Here is a 24,036-nt window from a genome sequence, read left to right on the forward strand (position 1 = left end):
GTTCATCGTGCTTGCACAAACATAGATTTCAGTACACAGTGTCACCCTGCAGATCCATTAAAATACCACGAAAGAGAAAGAATTTCAAATTAAAGTTAAAGAATCTTAATTCCGCAATTTAAAGCCTGAGTAAACGTCAAATCCTTCTTAATTTAAACTAATCCTGATTAATGCAAACAGCTCTTTTAAAACAGAGAGTATATATGTCTTAGTGTTATTTAGGAAACGTAATATGACACCTATATAGACAGGGCCTTAGCCTTATGTATTTACCTTTGTTTAATCGGATATTTTTTATTTTTTCTAAAACATCAAAGCAGGAGTAAATGTTTTTTGTCGTTCCGATATCATGTAATAAAGAGAAATATATACTTTTACTTTGGTATATTTATAAACACGAGGGATATGTGTGGGCTAAAATATGAGAAGGAATGATTAAGATTAGAAAGCTATCATAATGTTTTCTTTATATTAACCAAAATAAGATATTGATTATACTGATAAAACATCTGTGCTCTATCTGGGTGCTTTTCAGGTAAACGTTTTTCGTGAGAATAGATGCATTTCTTTCTTTTATAATTAATATTGTTCTCCGGTGATTAATCATTGACACGCGATGAAATATTAGTTTAATCAGTTTTCAAGTGTAACCTATAGCTATGCGTGGTCGATCCACACCGGCATCGGTTTGGTTTTCAACAAATCACATCAACATTTATTGTCAAATGCCGTCAGAGTTCAAGAAATATTACCACGCGTTATTTCAGTCGGTGAATACAAGTCTACGCGCTGCCTTGGATTGGCTTGGGGGCGTTCAGGGTGTCTCTTGATTTATTTATATAAATTTGTATAATGCAATAATTTCCTATTGCTAATTAACGTTGTTCAACAGCTGGATAAAGGAAATTTGCATGACATTGATCCAAGGATTATTTCTACGTTTGGATAAGCCGATTCAAATACAGCCGATTTCAGGGGCGGATCCAGCACTTTGGCTGACCAATGTGACGTTTTGAACGATACTTTAACACCTCTGTGGGGTCTATATTTCAGTATAGTCGACAATGCAAAATACCAAGGTGTAATATACCATGTTTCGATGTATTGGACAGTACCAAGATCAATGTCAAATATACCATGTTGCGGTATATTCAACCATGCAAAATTCGAATATACCATATTCCGATATATTCGACCATACCAAGGTTGAAAATACCATATATCTCGCTATATTGGGCCATGCCAAGGTCGAATATACCATATTCCGGTATATTCGACCATCACCAAAACCGAATATACCATATTCCGGTACATTCGACCATACCAAAGTCAAATATACCATATTCCGGTATATTCGCCCGTCACCAAAATCGAATATACCATATTCCGGTACATTCGACCATACCAAAGTCAAATATACCATATTCCGGTATATTCGCCCGTCACCAAAATCGAATATACCATATTCCGGTACAATCGACCATACCAAGTTCGAATATACCATATTCCGGTATAATGGACCATACCAAGGTCGAATATACCATATTCCGGTATAATGGACCATACCAAGGTCGAATATACCATATTCCGGTATAATGGACCATACCAAGGTCTATACCATATTCCGGTATAATGGACCATACCAAGGTCGAATATACCATATTCCGGTATAATGGACCATACCAAGGTCGAATATACCATATTCCGGTATAATGGACCATACCAAGGTCGAATATACCATATTCCGGTATAATGGACCATACCAAGGTCGAATATACCATATTCCGGTATAATGGACCATACCAAGGTCGAAAAAAGTTTTTCATTTTGTCTTACTCAACTGCACGTGTCACTTTCAAAATGTAGCTATATTATGTTTTCAAAAATGCAAACTATTAATTGCTTTTAGAACTATTTGACGTCCCTCAGTAAATATATAGAAATATTGCGTAAACTACGGTATTGGTTTCTGTGGACATTTCCTATGCATGAAGTTGTGATGTCCTGAGTTTGATCCAACAATCTGGTATCTGATAACCTAGCTTGTAGACCCGTGGGTAAACTAAAAACATTCCATGGTTCCATAAACGTCGGATAAATGCAAATTGTTGAGAATGTTTGCAACAGGAACACAATCGATATCTGGCTTAAAGAAAAGATCTTCTATAATTTTCTTTTGCACACGACCAATGCCCGCACCAGCGAGAAGAATTCTACCAAAACGATCACCATCGCCATGTTGTCTTTCCTCGTACTCATGTAACATTTCTTGCATTCTGTCTTGTAATGATTCGATTTTCATAACATCCTGCAATCCACGAACAACTACGAATATTAAAAAACATTTCGTCTTATTTTTGACAAAATATTCTTCTCATTTGTCCAGTTGTCCTAGCTAAAGGATTAAAATGTTGCTAAATCATTTAAGAGGTCAGAACGGGCACACTTTGTCGGAATACGAAGAGTGTTCAACCCTCTTCTACCCTGACTTTAAATATAATTATGTAGCTAGTAAACATCAATTATTTTATTCTTACCAGGTTTCAAAAAGTATATGATTTTGAGGAAGAGACATTCAACGTGATCCAGATCGAGTGATTGAAGACGATCTAATGGTGCTTTCAAAGTTCTGACGTGGAGATTTCTGATGTCATCACTATCACGTGATTGTTCTATGAACACGAGAAGACTCTCAAGAAGCTGAGGATTCTGGGAGATGTTCAGGATATACAGTTCACTCCATGATTGCTCCAACAACAAAACCTATAAATCATGCATTATTATTTTAATATTTCTTACAGACATGATGGTCCAGTTGGATTGGACCAATAATGTAGTTTCCAGAACTGCAAATCAAATATCAGTAAGCACCCTTCCGATACTACCTGCTCCAAATTCTTTTGACTGGAACGAACCACCGTCCACCAGACCTCAATCCACATCAAAACTAAAGGCGAAATGGAGGACAATCCTCGCAATGAAACTCACCGCTGAAAGTCCCGAAATTCAGAAGAACTTTCAACATCTCCAGTCGCATCGTCAACAACCCGATGTCCAGCTTAGGGACTTGAAACTCGGTGACGTCGAATATATTTAAAATTACATTTTACATTACAACTATTTTACATCATTATTTTCTAAACTCAAAAATAGTTTAAACAGTGCTAAATTATTGCACTCCTCAGCTATATTTTTCCTGTTTTTGCCAGCATCAAATAATTTCATAAACTAGTTCCTAGCTCAGAAGATCCACTTCATCCATCTTTTTAAAAATTTTAAATCAAGTGGGACACTAAAGTTACTAAAGGTTTTGTTTAAATCAGCATTTGTTTATCATCGATTTTTCTATCGATATACTTGCCATGCAAGTTACGCATGCGCACATTGGGCAAAAAAACGTGAGACCCAATTGGGTTCAGTTTCATATCTGTATATATCTCATCTGTGTTTAACAGTGCACTGATAAATTTTATTACGGCACTGCCGTGGCGTTGTTGCTATACAAAATTCACTCACGTGGTGCAAAAAGTGAATATATGGCAAGCGTCGCTTCCCGTGAAATGGAGCTCAGTGATTGACTGAGAAGAATTTTCAGCGGCCATTACTTTCCCGTAATGGACCGGCACTTTCCTGTAATGGACTGGCATTAGCGGCAATCCATTACGAGATGAAATTAATTGCTTTTAAAATTAATAAGACGTCTCCAGACAGTTTAGGTAAAGTAAATAATTCAATATTTTGTTTTGTTTTTGTCAAATGCGTGACAGGCTAATAATATGAATTCATGCATTTCTTTTTTGTTTCAAGTGCAAATACATGACTTAGGCCATATAATAAACTTTTTATTAACCTCGCTTGCTCGGTCTTTACCGAGAAATATCGGACCTCGATCTTTTTGTACAAACCTCGATCTTGATCTCGGTCTGATATTTCACGGTAAAGACCTCGCGCTCGGTTATTAAGAAGTTATTAAATTTCTCCAAGCTCTATTACCTGATCGTTAAAACAAATACCAAGATAACTGGAGAGGTTTTTTATCCATCCAACACCTTTAAACAACAATCTGGCAACGATTTCGCTGAATATTTCTGGATCAGACAAGTGGTAAGAGTCACCATCTTCGTGTAAAGTTGACAATATGGTTATATCTGGTTCTGCTGAACGTAATTTAATAATAATCATTTCCAAACACACATCACCAGGTTTGAATGAAGAGGAACCTTGAATGATCTTCGGGTGAGGTAGTTTTTGTTTTTGGATCGCTGAATTTCTTGGACCACGTTCATGTTGAACGGCTATCAAGATATAAAATTAAAAAAATTATTTGTCTGAAAATAGTAAAATTAAACGAGAATTGAGTTTGAACCAGACTTCTGTCAAAAAGCGACCATGCATGCTGGCAAGTTTTTCTATTTAGTTAACATTTGCCGCCCTGCTAAAATTTCACTATGTAGACGTACTCCCCTACTTACAGCTTTTTTTTCGTTTCATATATTTCGATGATTACCTTCATTTAATTGGCATTATTCAATATTCAATATCAACCATTTCGTACAGAAATATAGCTACTATTTTGTTTGAAGACATACATATCTGCTGGCGCTAATAAGTCAGCTGTTAAACGAAATTATAAATTTAAATGTGAAATATATTTTGTTTATTTCCAAATTATGTACACCTGCATGCACGTGATCATACAAATACGTTATCTCAATAATACAATACATGTTACACTTTTAATGAGTTTCATTGTTAAATTTGTGCCATACATAAATCATCAATTTTTTAATTGTTTTAATTTCGGACTCACTTTTGACTTATACATCATTGAATGGAATAAAAAATAATCCTAATGGAAGGTATAGAATTAGTATAGAATACCGGTTACATATAATATAAAAAAAATCAAATTTTTGAATGTCATAAAAATACAGACAATCAATTAACGAAGAATATTCTACATTGTTTTATTTTCAAAAACTGATAAGAATTGTGATCGAGTTTTTATCGATTTTAACTCAGAGAGAAGGAAAATGATACACGCAATGTTTTTTCTATAGATATACTCATATTTTTGGCTTGAACCAACCCGCTATGGTAAGCATGAGGCAAACTATATGATGTATTAACTTTCATAAGATATTTTAGGTTTATTATTTTGATCATGCATGTAACATCACTCATCAGTGATGAGGAACGAAATAAACGGCCTTGACCTTGTTCTCAGTTAACAAAAGCAAAGCGAGTTCGCCGGGTAACTAACTGAATACATCTCCAGTTATACTACTTACCATCTTTATTCATATTGACCTGAAAACAGCGTTTCAGCCTGCAAGCTCGACACTGATTTCTATGTAATTTATCAACTGGACAGTTTCCTTTGTTGACCATTGCTTGGCAAGTGTATCTTCGCTTACGACGAATGCTGCGCTTGAAGAAACCGCTGCAACCATCGCAGGCGTATATACCATAATGTTTACCAGTCGAAAAATCTTTGCAAACTTCGCATAAAACGTCTAATGTGCGACCTGAAGCGGAGAACAAAAATTAACACAAAAGAGGGACAATTGAAATTAGCTTTAAAAGTCAATAAATTACTTCCTTGCATGCAAACACACATTAGCTACCATTTTGCTTTTGTGGCATGCCATTTTCGTTCATTTTCTTTACGTTTTGCTCTGTATCGCTGCGTAAACCCGTATTATCTTGCTTTCGAAAAATACTAACCGTATACAATGTCTGAATATGTATAAAGACCCCTGAGCGTCATCGCTTGAGATTATTTTTCAATTGGCTGGTGAAATCAGATAAATACGTCTTGATTGTTATTGTCATTTAGTTGCTAAATATAGGCATCCTCCCACCAAATTTTGTTCTTTTTACATTTTAGCTGCTGTAAAAATATCTAATCTAGCAATCTCGTCATTTAAATATAGTCAAATATAATAAATAAATATAATCAGTACTAGATCTTCAAAATAGCTTTAGCTATACTAATAAATGAATTTAATACATAAACCTAAACACCAGAATAAACGAGTTATATTCAGAATGAATGTTTTTGTCTTTCTGTCAATATAACTGAAAGCTAACTCCGCAGCCAGGGAAAGCTGAGGTGAATGATTTTGCGAGTTTTGACTTGACCCAGAGCGCTCTAAAATGCGTGATACAAACACGCGCAGCCTCGAGATGAGAACACGCGTCTCGCGTGACTTTTAATTCATTTGAGTCCAAAATTGGGCGTTATTGCAAACAAATTACAATATACCTTATAGAGATGCTCACGTCAGAAATGAGGTTAATTTTTCCTACATGTTTCCCACATTGCATTGCAATTTATTGTTTGACAGTCCCGTGACGTATGCACCTCTGAGGTCTATTAGTAATGAGCGTTGTATCCATTTCAACGGCCTCGGTCTGATATTTCACTGTACAAACCTCACGCACGGTCAATAATCAGTTAATATAGCTTGTATCACAGTGAAGAAATTAAAATAATATAGGCTGTCGGAACTGTTTACAAAGTCCATGGCGCCGTTTTTGACATTTTCTGAAGTGTTACGATCACCAACATACCTCTTAAGCGTTACGTCACACTGAATCATACTTATTGCATCAAATAGTGTAACGTATAAAAGATGTCAGGATTTCAGCCTTTTTTGACGAGTGGTATACTGTAGGATTGCAACTTAACTGCATGTTCAACTTTATGTTCACACCAGAATGCATGTATTCGTGATGCATGCTTGAAGGGTTTGTTGAGGATCTGTCTATACCATGATCTGTCATTGACTGGAAATACTCCAGAAAGTCGTAAAAAGCCGCGGCGTCAGGAAAGGATTTATGAAAGATGTTTCCGAGCATATTTATGCCATTGCCGTTGTACATTCAAATCAGTGTTTACTGATTGTCCACAAAACTAGCAGTAACATATAAACGACGAAACTCGCTGTGAATATTTCCAGGTAAGTATAATAAATTTAATATGAATGCTTTTATTTAGGTAAATAACGAAGTAATACATATGCCAGTTTTTTAATGGCTCCATTTGCATAAAATGATAAAGAGAGCCGTGTTGATTAAACGATTCTTAATACATTCGCTCGATTCGTGTATCGTTCGATTCTTATACAGATCGATATATAAGAGATATATATGTTTATAATGAGAACATGCAGTTAGATTGGTAGGCACTGCAAAAAAATCGCAGGTTATAGCTTTTAAAATAAACGACGTCTATCTGTAAGTACAGTAGTTAGTTTTGATCGAATACACAAAAAATGTGTACATTCGTTTAGCTTAATCAAATACACAGGATATGTGTACAGTCGTTTAGCTCAAACATCCCAAGAGATAATCCTATACACCTCTGACTGCTTAATCCGTGATTGTTTGATAATCACTCCCTCTCCAAATGGAAGTTTATAAGACACCATTAAATTATTTTGAAATATGGCTACTCATATAACGATAACTATATCTTATATTCTTTATTTAACATATCACTGGATGTGTATCGTGTCCTTTTTAACTCAGTGACCTTGCATGCATGCATGGCACAAAGTTGTTTCTGTTGTTAATAAAACTTCCCACACGGAAGTTGTTATTGCGTTATTGGTTTTTTAACAAAACTTCCCATATCCACGCTCTTCACTGTTCTGTATTCTTAAACTGTACAAAAATTGCGTTGCTGTCGAGAATGCTTGATGTACTTAGTGGTGACCTGATTAGAGGTTGCTGCGTCATCAATGAATGCAAGAACTAGATGAATACGATGATAGTATACGATGTTAATTTACCAATAATTACAAGCTCTTTAAGGAAAAGTACATAAACCAGTCTTTGAGAAGATATTTTTACTACAGTCACGAAGTACCCATTACTTGGTTTGAACACTATTTATCAAAACAAACTTTTAAAACTTTGAAATGGAGCGTTTGAAGGTTTGGGGGAAAAACTCGATTACGATTTACGATGACGTGTTATTCAGTGCAGACGTGACCTATTATGACATATTCAGGATGTTATCATTATAGCATGATTAACATCCTTTCAAAAAATACCAAAACTTCTCCTGCATGTGATTTTACGGCTTTAAAACTGAATTAATTTAATACTCATTTATATTGCATGGAAGCGAGGTGCGTAAAAGCTGCATGTGTTTGTTCGTTTCCCAGTTCTTTCGATCTGGAATTTCTTTTCATCGCAAAGCACTACATATGGAATTGGCCTAACACACCAACATTATCGAAGCCTTTATACAATATGAGTATGAAAAATAATAAGGGGTCTCTGCCCCTATTCTTGATCGAATGACTCTAGACTTTGCATGAGTCCCCTCCCAAAATTCTTTTATATTGGGTGTATACGTCAATATTGAGCCGAACAAATAACGTCCATAATATCATTACAAGCTTTTGAGATCTGGGAAGAAATCAAAACATTCTCTTTATAGGCTTACAGTTTTGGATGTATACGTGATAGGATTTTTTTGACCCTTCGCCTTTTATCTGGCATTGATTAAGCTGACAGAAATTAAAATCACCCACTTAAGTTTAACCCACTTAAAGTTTATATTACAAAGAACTTGCGTAGTTGCATGCGTCAGTATTCCGGAGCCGCGCGAGTATATAAAAATGCGACAATAAGCCTATTCGCTTATTTCAGTGTTTTTGGCTTGAGGTTCAAAAATATTTGATAAAAGTTCAAAAATACGCAGAATTGGCAGCCTAGACTACAAGACTTCTGATTATCCGGAAATATAAACTACGTACATGTAAGTATGAGCACTCTTTACATAAAATAGGGCAGATGGATTAAGAGCGCTTTTCGTATTTGAATCAGCTTAAATATTTTCCAACCAGCCGAACCAGGACACTTTTAATTACGATATATTTGCCCAAAAGGATATTCTAAAGACTAAAGAATACTCTGCAATATCTACTTCAGGAAAATAGCTAATTTGCTATAGTATAAATATATGCAATAACGCAAATACCTTATACCCTAAAGCGCAAGTCGTCCATTGAACTCATGCTTAGAGTCTGAAGTGCTAATCATTACACCACAGAACCGAAACATCTATCAAAGTTACCGACTGGAAATGCCTGGGTGCATAGTATAGTTTAATACGCGCAAATTAATAAAATAATTATAATCGCGGTAGCTTGCACATGCGCCTTATTAGCTCATGCAGTGATTACAACACTGGGCTTGTAAACCAGGGGTCCAGAGTTCAACTCTCTTATGAACCTTTTTTTCATATTTTTTATATAATAGGCAACTATGGCTATTAACTATGGCAACTATTATGTAGGCTATTCAGAGTCCGAAGTGCTAAACACTACACCACAGAATCTAAACACGAAGAAAAGTTACTGAGAAATGTCTGGCTTTACACGCACATTATTTATAAGATAAAGTAATTATATTCCCTGAGTTACACTCCCTGCTGTTCATACCTTTGTGACGCTATTCTCTTAGATACATGTAAGAACATTTCCGCTGTTCTTAACGTATTCGGAATAGCACAAGTGAAAAGATAATATATATCAAAGTATATATTTATGGCATAAGAGCAGTGTGTAGCAAGCAGGGTGGCGCATTGGAAGCGTGTTGGGCCATAACCCAGAGGTCAATGGATCAAAACCATTTCCTGTTAAAGTTCTCATTTCAATAAAAAAGATCCCTTCAATGGACATTCCAGTTGGAATTAAATTAAATTATTTTTTCTTACATGCATGGAGTATAACTGGAAAAACCTGATCTCAAAAACTTACATAAAGACATATAATGAGTGGTTTAAGCGAGGTTCTACCGAGAATTGAACTCGGATTCTCGGATTCAGAGTCCGAAGTGGTAACCATTACATCACAGAACCTAAATATGTACAAAAATTTACTGAGAAATGCCTGCCTGCCTAGTCGATACACGTACATTTTTAAGATAAAGTAATATCTCAAAACAAGATAGAGACCTTTGAATTTCCTGAAAAAAAGGCATTGTTATGAGAATTCAAGTGTTGAATTGTATATATAAAAGCCAAGGCTATATATACTCTTTATTTGCATAAGAGCCAATATAATATATCCAGGATATTATATCATTATAACATCCTCTTCTTGATAATAGTGAACTATACATAGCATGCATCGAAAAGTATAAACAAAGTATCTGTATAACCAACTAAATATTCAGTGCATAATATTCAAGTTGACTCATTCAAGAGAGATGTAAGAGTGTTATTTAATTTTGACTTATCCGCCGTTTAAGCTAAACAGGCTTGATACAACCGGCCCTTGTAACCGTGTTTTTACTAACGAATCAAATATTTCCTTTATCATTGAGCATATCTTATTCGGGGTGAATAAATAAAGGAGTTGTCTACTAAATTGACCCATCAAATTTGAATTTGTGTCTTAAGCTATATAGCCATAAGCCATCTAACAAACCTCTGCAACCAATTGTCGAAAATTAATAATATTTGTATATTTTAGTAAATCCACAATGAAATACAAGATTACAGTCGAAACCGGGGATCTCCGTGGCTCAGGAACTAACGCAAGTGTTTCAATCAAACTGATTGGTAATAATGGCTAAAACATTTTCCACTTACAGCCACGCTGAGGCTGAGGTGGTGTCGGACCTTTCGCCAACTTTCGTTCAGATAAAAACTGAAGAAAGAATGTTGGGGGTCCCATCACCTTGTCTAACCTCACCCTTTTAGTTCAGCACTAGCCTACATGTATACTGTGTATTTAAAGATTGAACTGACTCATTTTAGGCTTGCCATGGCTGTGCAGAATTATACTTTGTAATTATTATGACCGCAATATGGATGATAGGATAATTAGGGTTGTTCATTTCTAATGAGTGTATTTGAAAGAAACACTGCATATTGATCTATAAGCTGCCGGACGACATAATGATATTGTCTAGTTTGTGCAAGAAAGAAAAATTCACAACGATTGAATCAGAAAATTGACTGCATGATTGAGCGCAATGAACAATGGATAAAGTATAGAAAATCTCCGGCTTGAAACGAGGCTCGTCTGTTACTGGATGTAAGACATGCCAAAAATATTTTTAGGTAATGATGGAAGTGAAACATCCAAATTTACTTTGGACAAGTTTTTTCACAACGACTTCGAACAAGGTGAAACCGATACCTATGACGTAAGTGGCGATGACGTTGGTGACATTATCATGGTCTCTTTGAATAACAATGGAATGGGCTTTAAGAGTAACTGGTATGTGGCTAAGGTTGTCATAGAGAAAGAGACAGAGGAAAAGAAGTACATATTCCCTTGTTATCGCTGGGTTATTGATCAATTAGTTGTTTATGAAGGAAAAGGTACAGTATATACAAAATATGTACAAATATTAGTTCACTCGACTGAAGAAACATTTGCGGATTTTTAATGCATTTTTAATGAATGTGTCTATTTATACTGCACGTTTGCCATTCCTTTAACGTCCTTTTTAATTCGTCTGACGTTCATCGTTACAAAAACGTCTTTGTTAAACATATTTATTTGTTTGAGGCCTTTCGTCCTTCGTGTACAATTTAAGTATGACGTGCGTAGTCTTAGTAACATTTATTTTGTTCTCTCAACACATAATTTAGCGATTGTGCCAAATTCTGAAGACGATATAAAACCAATAGCTGAACAGAGAAAGAAAGAAGTGAGTGAAAATCGAGAGTTGTACAAGTGGGGAACCGATTCAAGATACAGTCAAGATCTTCCTGGATTCATTGAAGCCGAAGAACCCAAGACACTTCCAAAGGACGTACAATTCACCGATGAAGCCACGTTATCTCTTTTCAAAGTTGGCTTGGTAGATTTTAAAAACCTTGGATTGAGTCATATCTGGGGTTTGTGGGACTCTTGGGATACTCTTGATGACTTCCGCAGCTTGATCACCAAAGCTATCGATTCTGGCCTTCCCCATGCTGCTGAGTATTGGAGAGATGACGTGTGGTTTGGTAAACAATTTCTCAACGCCTCAAGTCCTGAAGTGATCAAAAAATGTAAAAAACTCCCAAAAAATTTCCCTGTGAAGAATGAAATGGTGGACAAGCTGCTGGATCGGGGTTATACTTTGGATAAGGCCATCAAGGTAATGTCAGTCATAATTTCATAAACTAATGAAATAGTGTCGTGCGTAGAGTTTGAGGTGGATTTTGTTACTTTACAGGAAGGCCTCGTTTACATTGTTGACTACGAAATTCTTGAAGGAGTGGCAACAATGGACACAGACGAAGATAAACGATACATCACACCAGCTATGGGGTTGTTCTACTTGAAGAATAATGATGACTTGATACCTATAGCTATTCAACTGGGTCAAAAGCCTAGCAAGGAAGTTCCAATATGGACACCTTTGCAAGACACCGATTGGGACTGGATTTTTGCAAAACTCTGGCTTCGATGCGCTGATACCCAATATCACCAGGTTATTACCACGTTTTCTACAAACTGATGACAGCATTGCATCTCTCTCCTCCGCAGAGCTGCATGGATTGGATTGCGAAAAGTTATTAGCATACTAATATGTTTGAGCATAAATAAAGTATTGCTGTTAATAGAAAGAAGTGGCTGTGCTTAAATAGTGCAAGCGTCGTCCCCTCCTCTTTCCGCGCCTGAACTACTTTAGTATATTAATAACTTTTCACAATCTAAAATAACCTCTGCGGAGGAGAGAGGCATTACATTACGTAACTAGTATTTGATAATCAGATTATCAGCTTCAGGTTTCTAAAGATGTTAGCAACATACAGCACATAGCATAAAAGTTAAAAAGTTAAAGACGAATAATAGGAGGAGTAGGAGGAAAATTTTCCAAACGTTTTGAACATCGCGACGAGAGAACAGGACCGTGACTAGACAGCTCTATTTGGTGGGGTGTATATTCATATATATTACTGTTTACATATCGTAGAAACAAGCGCGTCCTAGATACGGCACTACGAGAGAGATTATCCGTCTATCTATCTAGCTACACACCCAGAACTGACCATTCAAAAAAGAACAACTTCAAAAGTAATTTTAAAACTGCGATTCATATAATGCAAAAAGCTAATACATAAAATTTGATTGTAACTTTAGATGATAACACATCTTCTTCGTTGTCATTTAATGATGGAACCAACTGCTGTATCTTCTTGGCGAAATCTTCCATCAGTTCACCCAGTGTGGAAGCTTCTGTATCCTCACACAAAGGGAATTTTGGCCATCAACACGCTTGGACGAAACGAATTGATTCCTCCAGGTGGTGTTGCTGATAAAGTGCTTAGTATTGGTGGTGGTGGTCACGTTACCTTGATGCAGAAGCACTACAGAAGGGTTACATTTGATAGCTATGATCTGGTCAAGAATCTTACTGAGCGAGGTGTAAAAGATCTACCAAAATTCTACTACAAAGATGATGCTTTGCTTCTCTGGGAAGCTATCCGCCAATTCGTGCAAGAAATCATTCAAATTTACTACAAAGATGACAAATCTGTGAAAAATGTGAGTATATTATGCATAATAATAGAGTAATATGCATTATTATATATAATAATAATACATATTACTCTATTAAAATATTATACATTTCGTGTGTAAATATTCTGAATCATATGTCGACTCGTAATGACGTAATCACACAAAAATTGTTTGTTTTTCGGATTATGAAACGCTAACAGCAAGTGCTTTCGTTCACTACATCCCCGAAGGCAAAAATCGAAATATGAAATTGTACAGATCCTACATATGACCCAGTGGCAATGACCCGTGGCTATGAATGATAGGCTAGTGCAGTTAGTGCGTGTACGCTGTTACCTTGGTTTATAGTAATGTATTGCATCTTATAATATTTATTGAAGGGTTGATTGTTGGCCTTTACTAACAAAAAATATGACATGGCTTACGTATATTTTATTTCATACATTTATTTTTAGCATGCACTCATGACTCATAGCTAGCTAATAAATGGAAAAAAGACATTAGATAAGTATATTTATCGTAGTTGTTCGTGTTTACAGGACAACGAAATTCAAGACTGGATTCATGATCTTCGTGAGAACGGATACCAACCTGGAAGCGACAACGTGGATAAGAAAGTCCCCAAATCTTTCAACAAGCGTGATGAATTAATTCATTTTCTGACAATGGTGATCTTCACTTGTTCCTGTCAACATGCAGCCGTCAATTTCTCTCAAATGGCCACCTATGGTTACCATCCTAACTCTCCTAGTTTAATGAGACAACCACCACCAACAAAGAAAGGAAAGACTGACCTTGCTATTGTTATGGCTTCCCTTGCCAATAAACACCAGGCTGGTCAGTTGGTTTCCATTGTCAATGCTTTGGTTACAATTTACCCCACTGAGGTATTTTAATTAAATCAATATTATTAGCGCCGCTTTATTAAATTTAACTCATTATTTACATCTGTCTCGCCTTGTGTCGAAACCTTTCGTCACTGATTGTACAACTTTACGTATATAAATTTTTAGGCCACCTAATGGTGCTTCATCTAATTCTTTACACTTCTGCATTTCACTTCACACTATAATGATCAATTAATACTTTGAACCTAGAAATTTCTTGGAGATTATTCTGATAATCTGTTTGGTGACGCTTCAGCACAAGCAGCGTTGGCGAAGTTCAAGAGTGAGCTTGCAAATATTACAGAAAAAATCAATAAAAGAAACGAAGGCATGGTCACACCGTATGAATGGCTTTTACCTGGTCGTATTCCTAACAGCATTGCTATTTGAGTTTCATAAAACTATACATGCATGTATAACATAATGGGTTAACTCGCTCATGGAGGAAACCTGCATTTCAAATTTAAAACCTTAGCTTTCGGCAAGGTGAAGATAATTAAAATATGATTTATGCAAGACAAAACTTCTTATTGGTTTTTATAGTTGACTAACTTCTATATTGCATTATTAATTCTGATTTGTAGGCGAATGTGTTTACTGTCGCTGATCGATTAGTATTTTTCCTGGGTTATAAATAAAATTATCTTACATTTCTACTTAAGCGGTCCAACATGCGCATCTATAGTAAAAATGTAATGACCTTCGAGAGTTCAAGGACTGGCTTGCATGCAGACTCGGAGGTTCACAATGTTCTTCAGTCGTTTCACTCAGATCTCGACTTCAACAAATGTTCCTCGTAATCCTGGGTCCCACTTCTTCCAGTGAACAGAAGCTGCCTGGGCGCCATGCACGTCAAACTCAGTTTAATTAATGAGGGCGTGTCTACACAAACAGGCGAATAAGAGTTTCTGAATAAACGTGACGTCACGGCTAAATGCTATCACGTTTTCGATGCTAACATGCTTTAGGGCCTTAAGATAGGAATGTTGGAGTTTGGTGAGTCATATTCAGTATATGGCATGCAACGATGCACAGTGTAACAAAAAAGCTTCAAGTACAACATCTCCAGCAATGCTTGTGCAACTAATAAGCATTGTTGCATAAGGTTTTTGAGATCAGACATAATCAAAACCTGCAGGAAACTGAGTTCTGGCCATGCGCAAAGCAAATGCTGTAGTGAGCAGTGTGGGTCCCAGACACATGCTGTGCTATGGAGTAAACTTAATAAGCATTTATGTCTGTCATCTTGCGCGAGTAATCTTTGTACTATTTCCACTAATGTCGCCCTAAAGATATTGCATTTCCGCAGCTCGTTACTGGCCATTTTCCTGCGGTCTTAAATATTGATTACAATTGAAAGAGCCAAACACGAGTTTCGGATATTTTTAGCTAGGGATTACAATTACCCCTAGTCATTTAATTTTTATTAATACAATAACGTTATATTTATTATTTTAACAGAACTGATTGACTATATCACTTTTACATCTGTATCAATATTGTTTTGCTACATAACTTTCACAGCTGTATCAACATTATAGGTGAGGGTAAAATTTACGATTAAACCACCCTCCCCCCCCCCCGAACCCCCAAAATGAAATTGCTTCAGAACAGTTTGACTTGTCTTGCCAGCTCACTTTAGGCGACTAACTTGAAATGTTTGAGTGTGTCTTATACAGCACCCTGTAAATTATCTAATTGTTCCATCTGTTCAATTATTGGCCTACAGCTAAAGTTTTATCTCTTCAGAGCAGAGTTCCTTCACCCCTTTGGCAGAGTTGCCCATTATGAAAAAAGAAAACAAGATGACAGACATAAAATTCCTATTCGGAAGCAAATATTACATTTTTCAACTTGTACGTATCGAGGTACGTGTAATAAAAATGTGATTCACGTCATACCAGCCAGGAAATGACGAATGGAAGTTGATTTACATACAAAACACAAAGAGGGGTGCGTGATATTACTGAAGGTGCTGTTTGAAAAAACCCGATATACCAATATCATTAACATTCCATTTATCATGTGACTTTCAGCCGTAAACAATATATAATACACATTTCCGTCACACACAACCACTGAGTTGTTGACACGCAAGGTATAAGAGAGAAGAGTTGAGTCAATATCTCTAGTGTAGTCGCCCTGAGAGACGCTTGGAAAAGTTCAACATGTAAGTACCAATTAAGTAAAAACTTTAGTACCATTGACAGTAGATGCAAGAACCAAGATACTTGTTGTTCGTAGCCATTACATAAATTTCGTAATAAAACGGTCAAATTAACATATCCATAATCCATATATACGGCGGAATTAACGTCAGTGATTTTCTCTGTCAGTCATTTTGCAAATTGCTTTTGCTGCATTTGTGTGTGTGCAGCATATGCCAATAATATAATAAATCTTTTCGATGCTGCATGAGACAACGATCCATATATTTCACAGCTGGAGAGCTACGCCACGTAGCAATTTTCTTGCCAGACGAATATTAATATTAGTTATATTACGATTATTAAACGTGTTATTTAGCAATGATTTCATACATATACCGGGCGTATCAAAAGAACGCAACACTAATCAAAGCGGATATTCATGAATATTAAGCGAAAATAATTTAAACACCCTGTATATTACTACCTTACTTTGCCGCTAGTGTTAGTTTGCATCACGTAGTCATTGAAATGCATTGGCGGGGAGCGATGAATAATTGGATATAACTAAGCAAAAAAAACGCTGGGTGTGTTAATTCCGTGCAGTGAAATGGTTTGAAACATCTAAGTTCAATTGTAATCACTGAATGCAGAGGGCGTTACTGGACGTGGAATGTCTTTGTCTCATCTCATCTCACGTCCGACTAATTTCTTTTCAAATATGGACTTCAAAGTAACACCGAAAGATGTAAGGCTGGATCATAAAATATGGTGAGCACAGTATTTTGTTGAGTACTAAATCTGGAGATAGTGCTCTGGAGGTAGTGTCTTGGGCACCGCGCTCAATTTCATTTGGAAGCATCATGAACACAGCCTAAGTAGAAAGTCACAAGTACTTCCCTGACATGGCGTTGTGAACTTGAGTGTTGTTTTTAAATATCTCGTGTTTCCTGAGAGAAACATTCGCCGATCATTAACGCAATTAACGCGTTTTCTGTCGAGGGTCAGATCGAGGGTCGATTTTATGATTTTTATCGCAATTTTTGATCGGCAAAGTCTTGGGTAAAGTCGGTGTGTGTGTGTAACAATTCCTCTCGTCCAGTTGCTTATGCGTCGCGCTCTCTGATAATTTCGATCACTACTTAAGGTTGCAACAATCACGATGTCTTAACCAAACGCCTGTACTCTCAACCTCGTACCCAGGGTTTTGTACCCTCGACTCGAGGAAGTACAACGCGCGACAACAAACGATAAAATCATACAAGCTCCCTCTTTCCCTTACCGCACTCCAGACCGGTGATTGGGAAACACATCTACTGACCTGTCCTTCTGTCATCGCAGCATGAGCACATTCCTCACATGCTGCATTGCCTCTGGCAAAACGGTCGCACTGTGATCCAGCATCGAGTGCTGACGCTCGCACACCAGGGCCATCAGGGTCCAGGGAGGGCATTGCCAAAACAAAAGCTCACGTATGAAGTGGCCCGGGATGTCAACACAATTTACGCAAGCAGATTGTCAAGACGTCTATAATTGCCACTCTTGCTCGCTAGCTACAGAGACACCTGCACCTCGTTTCATCCCACCAAAACCCACCTGCCTGCACGGACGTTTTAGCCGCCCGTTTACCCACAGGTTGTTTTGAAGGCCATCACTGATTGGCTGCTAGCCTTTACACCCAGCGGACGTGACGTTTGCAGGCCTTGTCAATGACAAGCTTCCATCCCTCTGTTCATCATCCCCCATTGTCGTTCATTTAAAAAACTGGGAGTTTACGATCTACACGCGGTTTGCTCAATGTCGCTAGTCAAATATTTTGCTTGAAATAAACTGCTGCAAAGTATAATTATGCTGCCAGGCCTTTGAAATAATCATACAAATGTTTCAATTGTGCTAAAAACCACCGATATCTGACTGATATTGCAAGTTCAGTATAAGCTATCCGTGAAACCGCAGCTATCACTTTGCAGCTGCTTTCAATGTCGTCGAGAAGCCGTGAAAAGCCTCATTTGAAGGCGTCGTAAGAATGACAACGCTGTCAGCGGGACCACAAATTATGCATACCTATTGGCTCGCGTGTGGCGTTTCTTTGTTTTGCAAGCTTTGGAGGCATAAGAAAAGTATAAAGTACCATTGTACCAACAATAACCAAAGATGCATCGACCAGACTATTATGGCTTTTAACTTAATTTGCAAAGAGAAAAACGAACACGTTTTGAAAAATCTAGTGACTAGCGATACAGCTGATTCAATGACTCGTAGGGGGGGGGTTCTTTTACGGTTTTTGATTCATTGTGTGAAAAAAAGTAAAAAACACACGCAGTATATTATTGCGAGAGTAAATTTACACGTTCTATATACATAAATATATTTGTTATTTTAGAAAATCCACAATGAAATACAAGATTACTGTCGAAACCGGGGATCTCCGTGGCTCAGGAACCAACGCAAGTGTTTCAATCAAACTGATTGGTAATAATGGCTAGTAAAATGTTCCATATCTACTAATCATTATCGCCACGTTATTTGAGGGAGACCATGCATGCGCTATGTCAGTTTTGATAAAATAAGATAAACCAACACAAGAGCGAATCTCTTTTAAACATTCATATTTAACTAAAATTAAATTAAAATAAAATCAAAATATTTTTAGGTAATGATGGAAGTGAAACATCCAAATTTACTTTGGACAAGTTTTTTCACAACGACTTCGAACAAGGTGAAACCGATACCTATGACGTAAGTGGCGATGACGTTGGTGACATTATCATGGTCTCTTTGAATAACAATGGAATGGGCTTTAAGAGTAACTGGTATGTGGCTAAGGTTGTCATAGAGAAAGAGACAGAGGAAAAGAAGTACATATTCCCTTGTTATCGCTGGGTTATTGATCAATTAGTTGTTTATGCAGGAAAAGGTACAGTATATACATAATATGTACAAATGTTAGTTCCCTCGACTGAAGAAACATTGGTTTTGAAATTATAACGTCATTTTATAATGTATCAGATTAGACATACATAAATGATGACACACACATTAGCTTGAGGATACTTTCGTCGTCTAGAACATTTCACTTCACTTTGTTGTCAACACGTATTTTAGCGATTGTGCCGAATTCTGAAGACGATGTAAAAGCAATAGCTGAACAGAGAAAGAAAGAAGTGAGTGAAAATCGGGAGTTGTACAAGTGGGGATCAGATTCAAGATACAATCAAGATCTTCCTGGATTCATTGAAGCCAAAGAACCCAAGACACTTCCAAAAGACGTGCAATTCACCGATGAAGCCACGTTCTCTCTTTTCAAAGTTGGTTTGATAGATTTTGAAAACCTTGGATTGAGTCATATTTGGGAGATGTGGGACTCTTGGGATACTCTTGATGACTTCCGCAGCTTGATCACCAAAGCTATCGATTCTGGGCTTCCCCATGCTGCTGAGTATTGGAGAGATGACGTGTGGTTTGGTAAACAATTTCTCAACGCTTCAAGTCCTGAAGTGATCAAAAAATGTAAAAAACTCCCAAAAAATTTCCCTGTGAAGAATGAAATGGTGGACAAGCTGCTGGATCGGGGTTATACTTTGGATAAGGCCATCAAGGTAATGTCAGTTATAATTTAATAAACTAATGAAATAGTGAATGTCGTGCGTAGAGTTTGAGGTGCATTTTGTTACTTTACAGGAAGGCCTCGTTTACATTGTTGACTACGAAATTCTTGAAGGAGTGGCAACAATGGATACACCCAAAGATAAACGATATATCACACCAGCTATGGGGTTGTTCTACTTGAAGAATAATGATGACTTGATACCTATAGCTATTCAACTGGGTCAACAGCCCAGCAAGGAAGTTCCAATATGGACACCTTTGCAAGACACCGATTGGGACTGGATTTTTGCAAAACTCTGGCTTCGATGCGCTGATACCCAATATCACCAGGTTATTACCACGTTATCTACAAACTGATCGTTGCATTGCATTACGTAACTAGTATTTAATAATCAGATTATGAGCTTGCATGAGGTTTCTATAAGATGTTAGCTTAGCATAAAAGTTAAAAAGTTAAAGATGAATATAATTGTTTTAGATAAATACTGGAAGGAGGAAAATTTTCATATTAGTCTTGTCTTTTATTCTTGTTTAAATATATTAAAGACTTAGTTAAGACTTAAAAATAATAATTTTATTACGTTCCAGGGCCACGCTCCTTATATATAAACACATATATCATGTGATCGATGTATATTTAAGAGTGATTGAAAACCACGATTCAGATAAATCCAAAAGCTAATTCATAAAATTTAATTGTAACTTTAGATGATAACACATCTTCTTCGTTGTCATTTAATGATGGAACCAACTGCTGTATCTTCTTGGCGAAATCTTCCATCAGTTCACCCAGTGTGGAAGCTTCTGTATCCCCACACAAAGGGAATTTTGGCCATCAACACGCTTGGACGAAACGAATTGATTCCTCCAGGTGGTGTTGCTGATAAAGTGCTTAGTATTGGTGGTGGTGGTCACGTTACCTTGATGCAGAAGCACTACAGAAGGGTTACATTTGATAGTTATGATCTGGTCAAGAATCTTACTGAGCGAGGTGTTAAAGATCTACCAAAATTCTACTACAAAGATGATGCTTTGCTTCTCTGGGAAGCTATCCGCCAATTGGTGGAAGACATCATTCATATTTATTATAAAGATGACAAATCCGTGAAAAATGTGAGTATGATTATACATGATAATAAATAAAATGTATTATTCAAGTCTTTGCGATGGCCTCTATAACGTTTTCCAATTTTAAATATCAATATTATTTAATTTATGAATGATAATAACATATTTGTTGACTTACAGACTTACAGTTAAAAACTTAAAATCTTATTACCAACAAGAAACAGAATTCTTCATATTTTTGCATGCACTCATAACTCATAATCTATACTTAATTTGTGGAAAAAAGTATATTTATCGTAGTTGTTCGTGTTTACAGGACAACGAGATTCAAGACTGGATTCATGATCTTCGTGAGAACGGATACAAACCTGGAACAGACAACGTGGATAAGAAAGTCCCAAAATCTTTCAACAAGCGTGATGAGTTAATTCATTTTCTGACAATGGTGATCTTCACTTGTTCCTGTCAACATGCAGCCGTCAATTTCTCTCAAATGTCCACCTATGGTTACCATCCTAACTCTCCTAGTTTAATGAGACAACCACCACCAACAAAGAAAGGAAAGACTGACCTTGCTATTGTTATGGCTTCCCTTGCCAATAAACACCAGGCTGGTCAGTTGGTTTCCATTGTCAATGCTTTGGTTACAATTTATCCCACTGAGGTATTTTAAATCATTATTTTCTTTGTTTTGAACCTGATTTTCTGAAATGACGCATACTGGCATGTTTGTTGTTAAACTTTGAATCATCGTTTTTCTCTTTGTTTCCTGATTTCAATGTTTCCAGGGGTTTTTCCATGGGACGATGTGCTGTTGGCTGTATTTTTGCTATTTGCCATTTGCCTCTTGCTCCTGCCAGTAGAAGGCAAGGGAAGCAGATGCCCCTACCTCCCCCTATACAGTCTCTGACAACGCCGACCTTATTCCGAAATCTTTATGTGACGTTTACTTCTAATTTCTTCTATTTTTCACTTCTTACTAATGATCAATCAATACTTTGAACCTAGAAATTTCTTGGAGATTATTCTGATAATCTGTTTGGTGACGCTTCAGCACAAGCAGCGTTGGCGAAGTTCAAGAGTGAGCTTGCAAATATTACAGAAAAAATCAATAAAAGAAACGAAGGCATGGTCACACCGTATGAATGGCTTTTACCTGGTCGTATTCCTAACAGCATCGCTATTTGAGTTCTATGAACTATACATGTTCACGAAAATGTTTCAGTAGTTTTAAAGTACTTTGTAGTTACTAGTGTTAGTGTGTTTCATGAACACAATAACAAAATAATAACATAGTTTTAATAACCAAAAATGGAATTTCACATATTTTCGCATGTATTGAAGAATCTGAATGATCGTCATGCAAATATATGCCACTCCTTACTAAAGAACGAGTTTCCAGTTTTGTCTATTAATTGATTACCTCCCATTTCTTTCAGTCCCTCCGTTGAAAATATTATACATCTATAGGTAGAATGACCTTCATATTGTTCCCTAACTAGGGTCATGGGGAGAATGATGAGAGTTGATTTTAATTTGTCATCATTATATTTCACAACCTCGTACCCAGGGTCTTTCTCTGTGCTCACTCGGGGGGGGGGGAAGTGCAGTCTATATAGCCGTTATACCCATTTTGTTGGGTAAAACAACTCTTTGACACAATTAAGTGTAAGAGCCAGGGGCTGGTTGTACGAAAGCTGCGGATAGCGCTAACTGACCGGATAATCGTTGTTCAGTATAATCCGGAATAAACTCTCGTATTTTTAAATTCCGCGGTTTTCTTAAGTGACTGTTATTTCCAAATCTGTAATCTTATTGCCTTTCAGGCGTGTTTACATCGGTTGCAGAAATCACTATACGCCGTGGACATAGCGCTATATCCAGCATTCGTACAATAGGTCACGCACTTGAAAGTTTTTTACAGTTCAGCTATATAGTAGTCCATCTGAGTCAGCTGACTATACCTTCAAACCTTTTGGTTTACGTCTAGCGCCGACATCCCTGTTCCCTTCTATTTGTATATTCTGATTTAGTTTCTTATATGTGTGTATGTTTGGTTTGAAACGCTTTTTATTTCGATGGGTTAAAAGCTAATTCGTTGAAAACACTGATAAGCCAAGTGCAGCACTTTTCGCTCATACTTAATTAGTCGTTTTTAAATATTCTTTGAGAGAAATTAAACGCAAAAAAAAATTAAAAGGAAAAAAAACCCCAAAATATTTGGAAAATTTTAACTTTAAAAGCTCTCGGTCGGTCACAATCGACATTTAATACGCACAATGACGTGGATCACGTTTTTTATAACAATTAAAAGCCATTTTAGGTATAAGGTATCGTCATTGACTTTCAACACCATAGCAATAGCATTCAGTAACAAAGCTCTTTTGTCTGTCTATGAATAAACTTACAACAATTGTGTACTCACCGCCAAGGGACAGTTAGGCAACCCAGAATGCTATTTAGAAAGATGATCCAATATAGTCATTTGGAAATTGACCATTATTGTCAATGTTTACCTAATCAAGAAGGAAACAAAAGTATAATTCAATACCTGGCAATGTACTTTTTTACTACTGTTTTTTACTGATATCAGTATCTGTTCAGGGTACCTATAAGTCGCAACGTCGCGACGTTTAATTTTCTCGTGTTTTTTTCAGCAGCTTCTTAACCAAAAGACCTCCATGACTATTTATTCACATCTCACGCAATGGCCTCGTTTTCGTGTCAAGTACTCATATGACTCATGTCAGTTTCTGTTAAGGTGCTTGAAGCTACTTTTCAGGCAAGCATAAAATAGCAAAACTATTTTCGACCGATAGGTTAAAATAAAAATAT

General features: G+C 36.7%; 3 protein-coding genes across 4 annotated transcripts; 2 read left to right on the forward strand and 1 right to left on the reverse strand.

The window, feature by feature from the left end:
• Positions 1-1,938: 1,938 nt before the first annotated feature.
• Positions 1,939-23,711, reverse strand: LOC114521372 (nuclear receptor subfamily 2 group E member 1-like). The gene is made up of 5 exons (XM_028541799.1): positions 23,627-23,711; positions 5,292-5,528; positions 3,994-4,295; positions 2,538-2,763; positions 1,939-2,325 (listed from the first exon to the last, which is right to left on the reverse strand). Exons 2-5 carry the CDS (start codon positions 5,389-5,391, stop codon positions 2,063-2,065), a joined length of 891 nt encoding a protein of 296 aa, XP_028397600.1. The 5' UTR covers positions 5,392-5,528; positions 23,627-23,711; the 3' UTR covers positions 1,939-2,062.
• Positions 6,704-15,001, forward strand: LOC114521368 (allene oxide synthase-lipoxygenase protein-like). Of its 2 annotated transcripts, none has more exons than XM_028541785.1 (8): positions 6,704-6,965; positions 10,497-10,585; positions 11,090-11,353; positions 11,627-12,120; positions 12,199-12,456; positions 13,110-13,514; positions 14,030-14,377; positions 14,588-15,001. In XM_028541785.1, the coding sequence occupies exons 2-8, from the start codon at positions 10,507-10,509 to the stop codon at positions 14,765-14,767; spliced, it is 2,028 nt and encodes a 675-aa protein (XP_028397586.1). In that variant the 5' UTR covers positions 6,704-6,965; positions 10,497-10,506; the 3' UTR covers positions 14,768-15,001. The 2 variants fall into 2 exon arrangements, with proteins under 2 accessions (XP_028397586.1, XP_028397587.1); XM_028541786.1 differs by lacking the exon at positions 6,704-6,965 and adding an exon at positions 8,759-8,776.
• On the forward strand, positions 16,439-22,579 carry LOC114521367 (allene oxide synthase-lipoxygenase protein-like). The gene is made up of 8 exons (XM_028541784.1): positions 16,439-16,547; positions 18,908-18,996; positions 19,178-19,441; positions 19,630-20,123; positions 20,206-20,463; positions 20,842-21,246; positions 21,518-21,865; positions 22,210-22,579. Exons 2-8 carry the CDS (start codon positions 18,918-18,920, stop codon positions 22,387-22,389), a joined length of 2,028 nt encoding a protein of 675 aa, XP_028397585.1. The 5' UTR covers positions 16,439-16,547; positions 18,908-18,917; the 3' UTR covers positions 22,390-22,579.
• Positions 23,712-24,036: the final 325 nt, after the last annotated feature.

This window comes from Dendronephthya gigantea, unplaced genomic scaffold (genome assembly GCF_004324835.1).
Source record: "Dendronephthya gigantea isolate DGI-Jeju-01 unplaced genomic scaffold, DenGig_1.0 000020F, whole genome shotgun sequence".
Classification (NCBI taxonomy): domain Eukaryota; kingdom Metazoa; phylum Cnidaria; class Anthozoa; order Malacalcyonacea; family Nephtheidae; genus Dendronephthya; species Dendronephthya gigantea.

Excerpts from the sequence above, each read along its gene's own strand:
- LOC114521368 (XM_028541785.1), top strand. The coding sequence starts at position 10,507 with ATGAAATACAAGATTACAGTCGAAACCGGGGATCTCCGTGGCTCAGGA. Across the intron at positions 11,354-11,626 it reads AGTTGTTTATGAAGGAAAAG|CGATTGTGCCAAATTCTGAA; the intron begins GTACAGTATATA and ends CACATAATTTAG. Across the intron at positions 14,378-14,587 it reads TTACAATTTACCCCACTGAG|AAATTTCTTGGAGATTATTC; the intron begins GTATTTTAATTA and ends CTTTGAACCTAG.
- LOC114521372 (XM_028541799.1), bottom strand. The coding sequence starts at position 5,391 with ATGGTCAACAAAGGAAACTGTCCAGTTGATAAATTACATAGAAATCAG. Across the intron at positions 4,296-5,291 it reads GGTCAATATGAATAAAGATG|CCGTTCAACATGAACGTGGT; the intron begins GTAAGTAGTATA and ends ATATCTTGATAG. Across the intron at positions 2,326-2,537 it reads CATATACTTTTTGAAACCTG|TTGTTCGTGGATTGCAGGAT; the intron begins GTAAGAATAAAA and ends TAATATTCGTAG.
- LOC114521367 (XM_028541784.1), top strand. The coding sequence starts at position 18,918 with ATGAAATACAAGATTACTGTCGAAACCGGGGATCTCCGTGGCTCAGGA. Across the intron at positions 20,124-20,205 it reads CTTTGGATAAGGCCATCAAG|GAAGGCCTCGTTTACATTGT; the intron begins GTAATGTCAGTT and ends GTTACTTTACAG. Across the intron at positions 20,464-20,841 it reads CTGATACCCAATATCACCAG|ATGATAACACATCTTCTTCG; the intron begins GTTATTACCACG and ends TTGTAACTTTAG.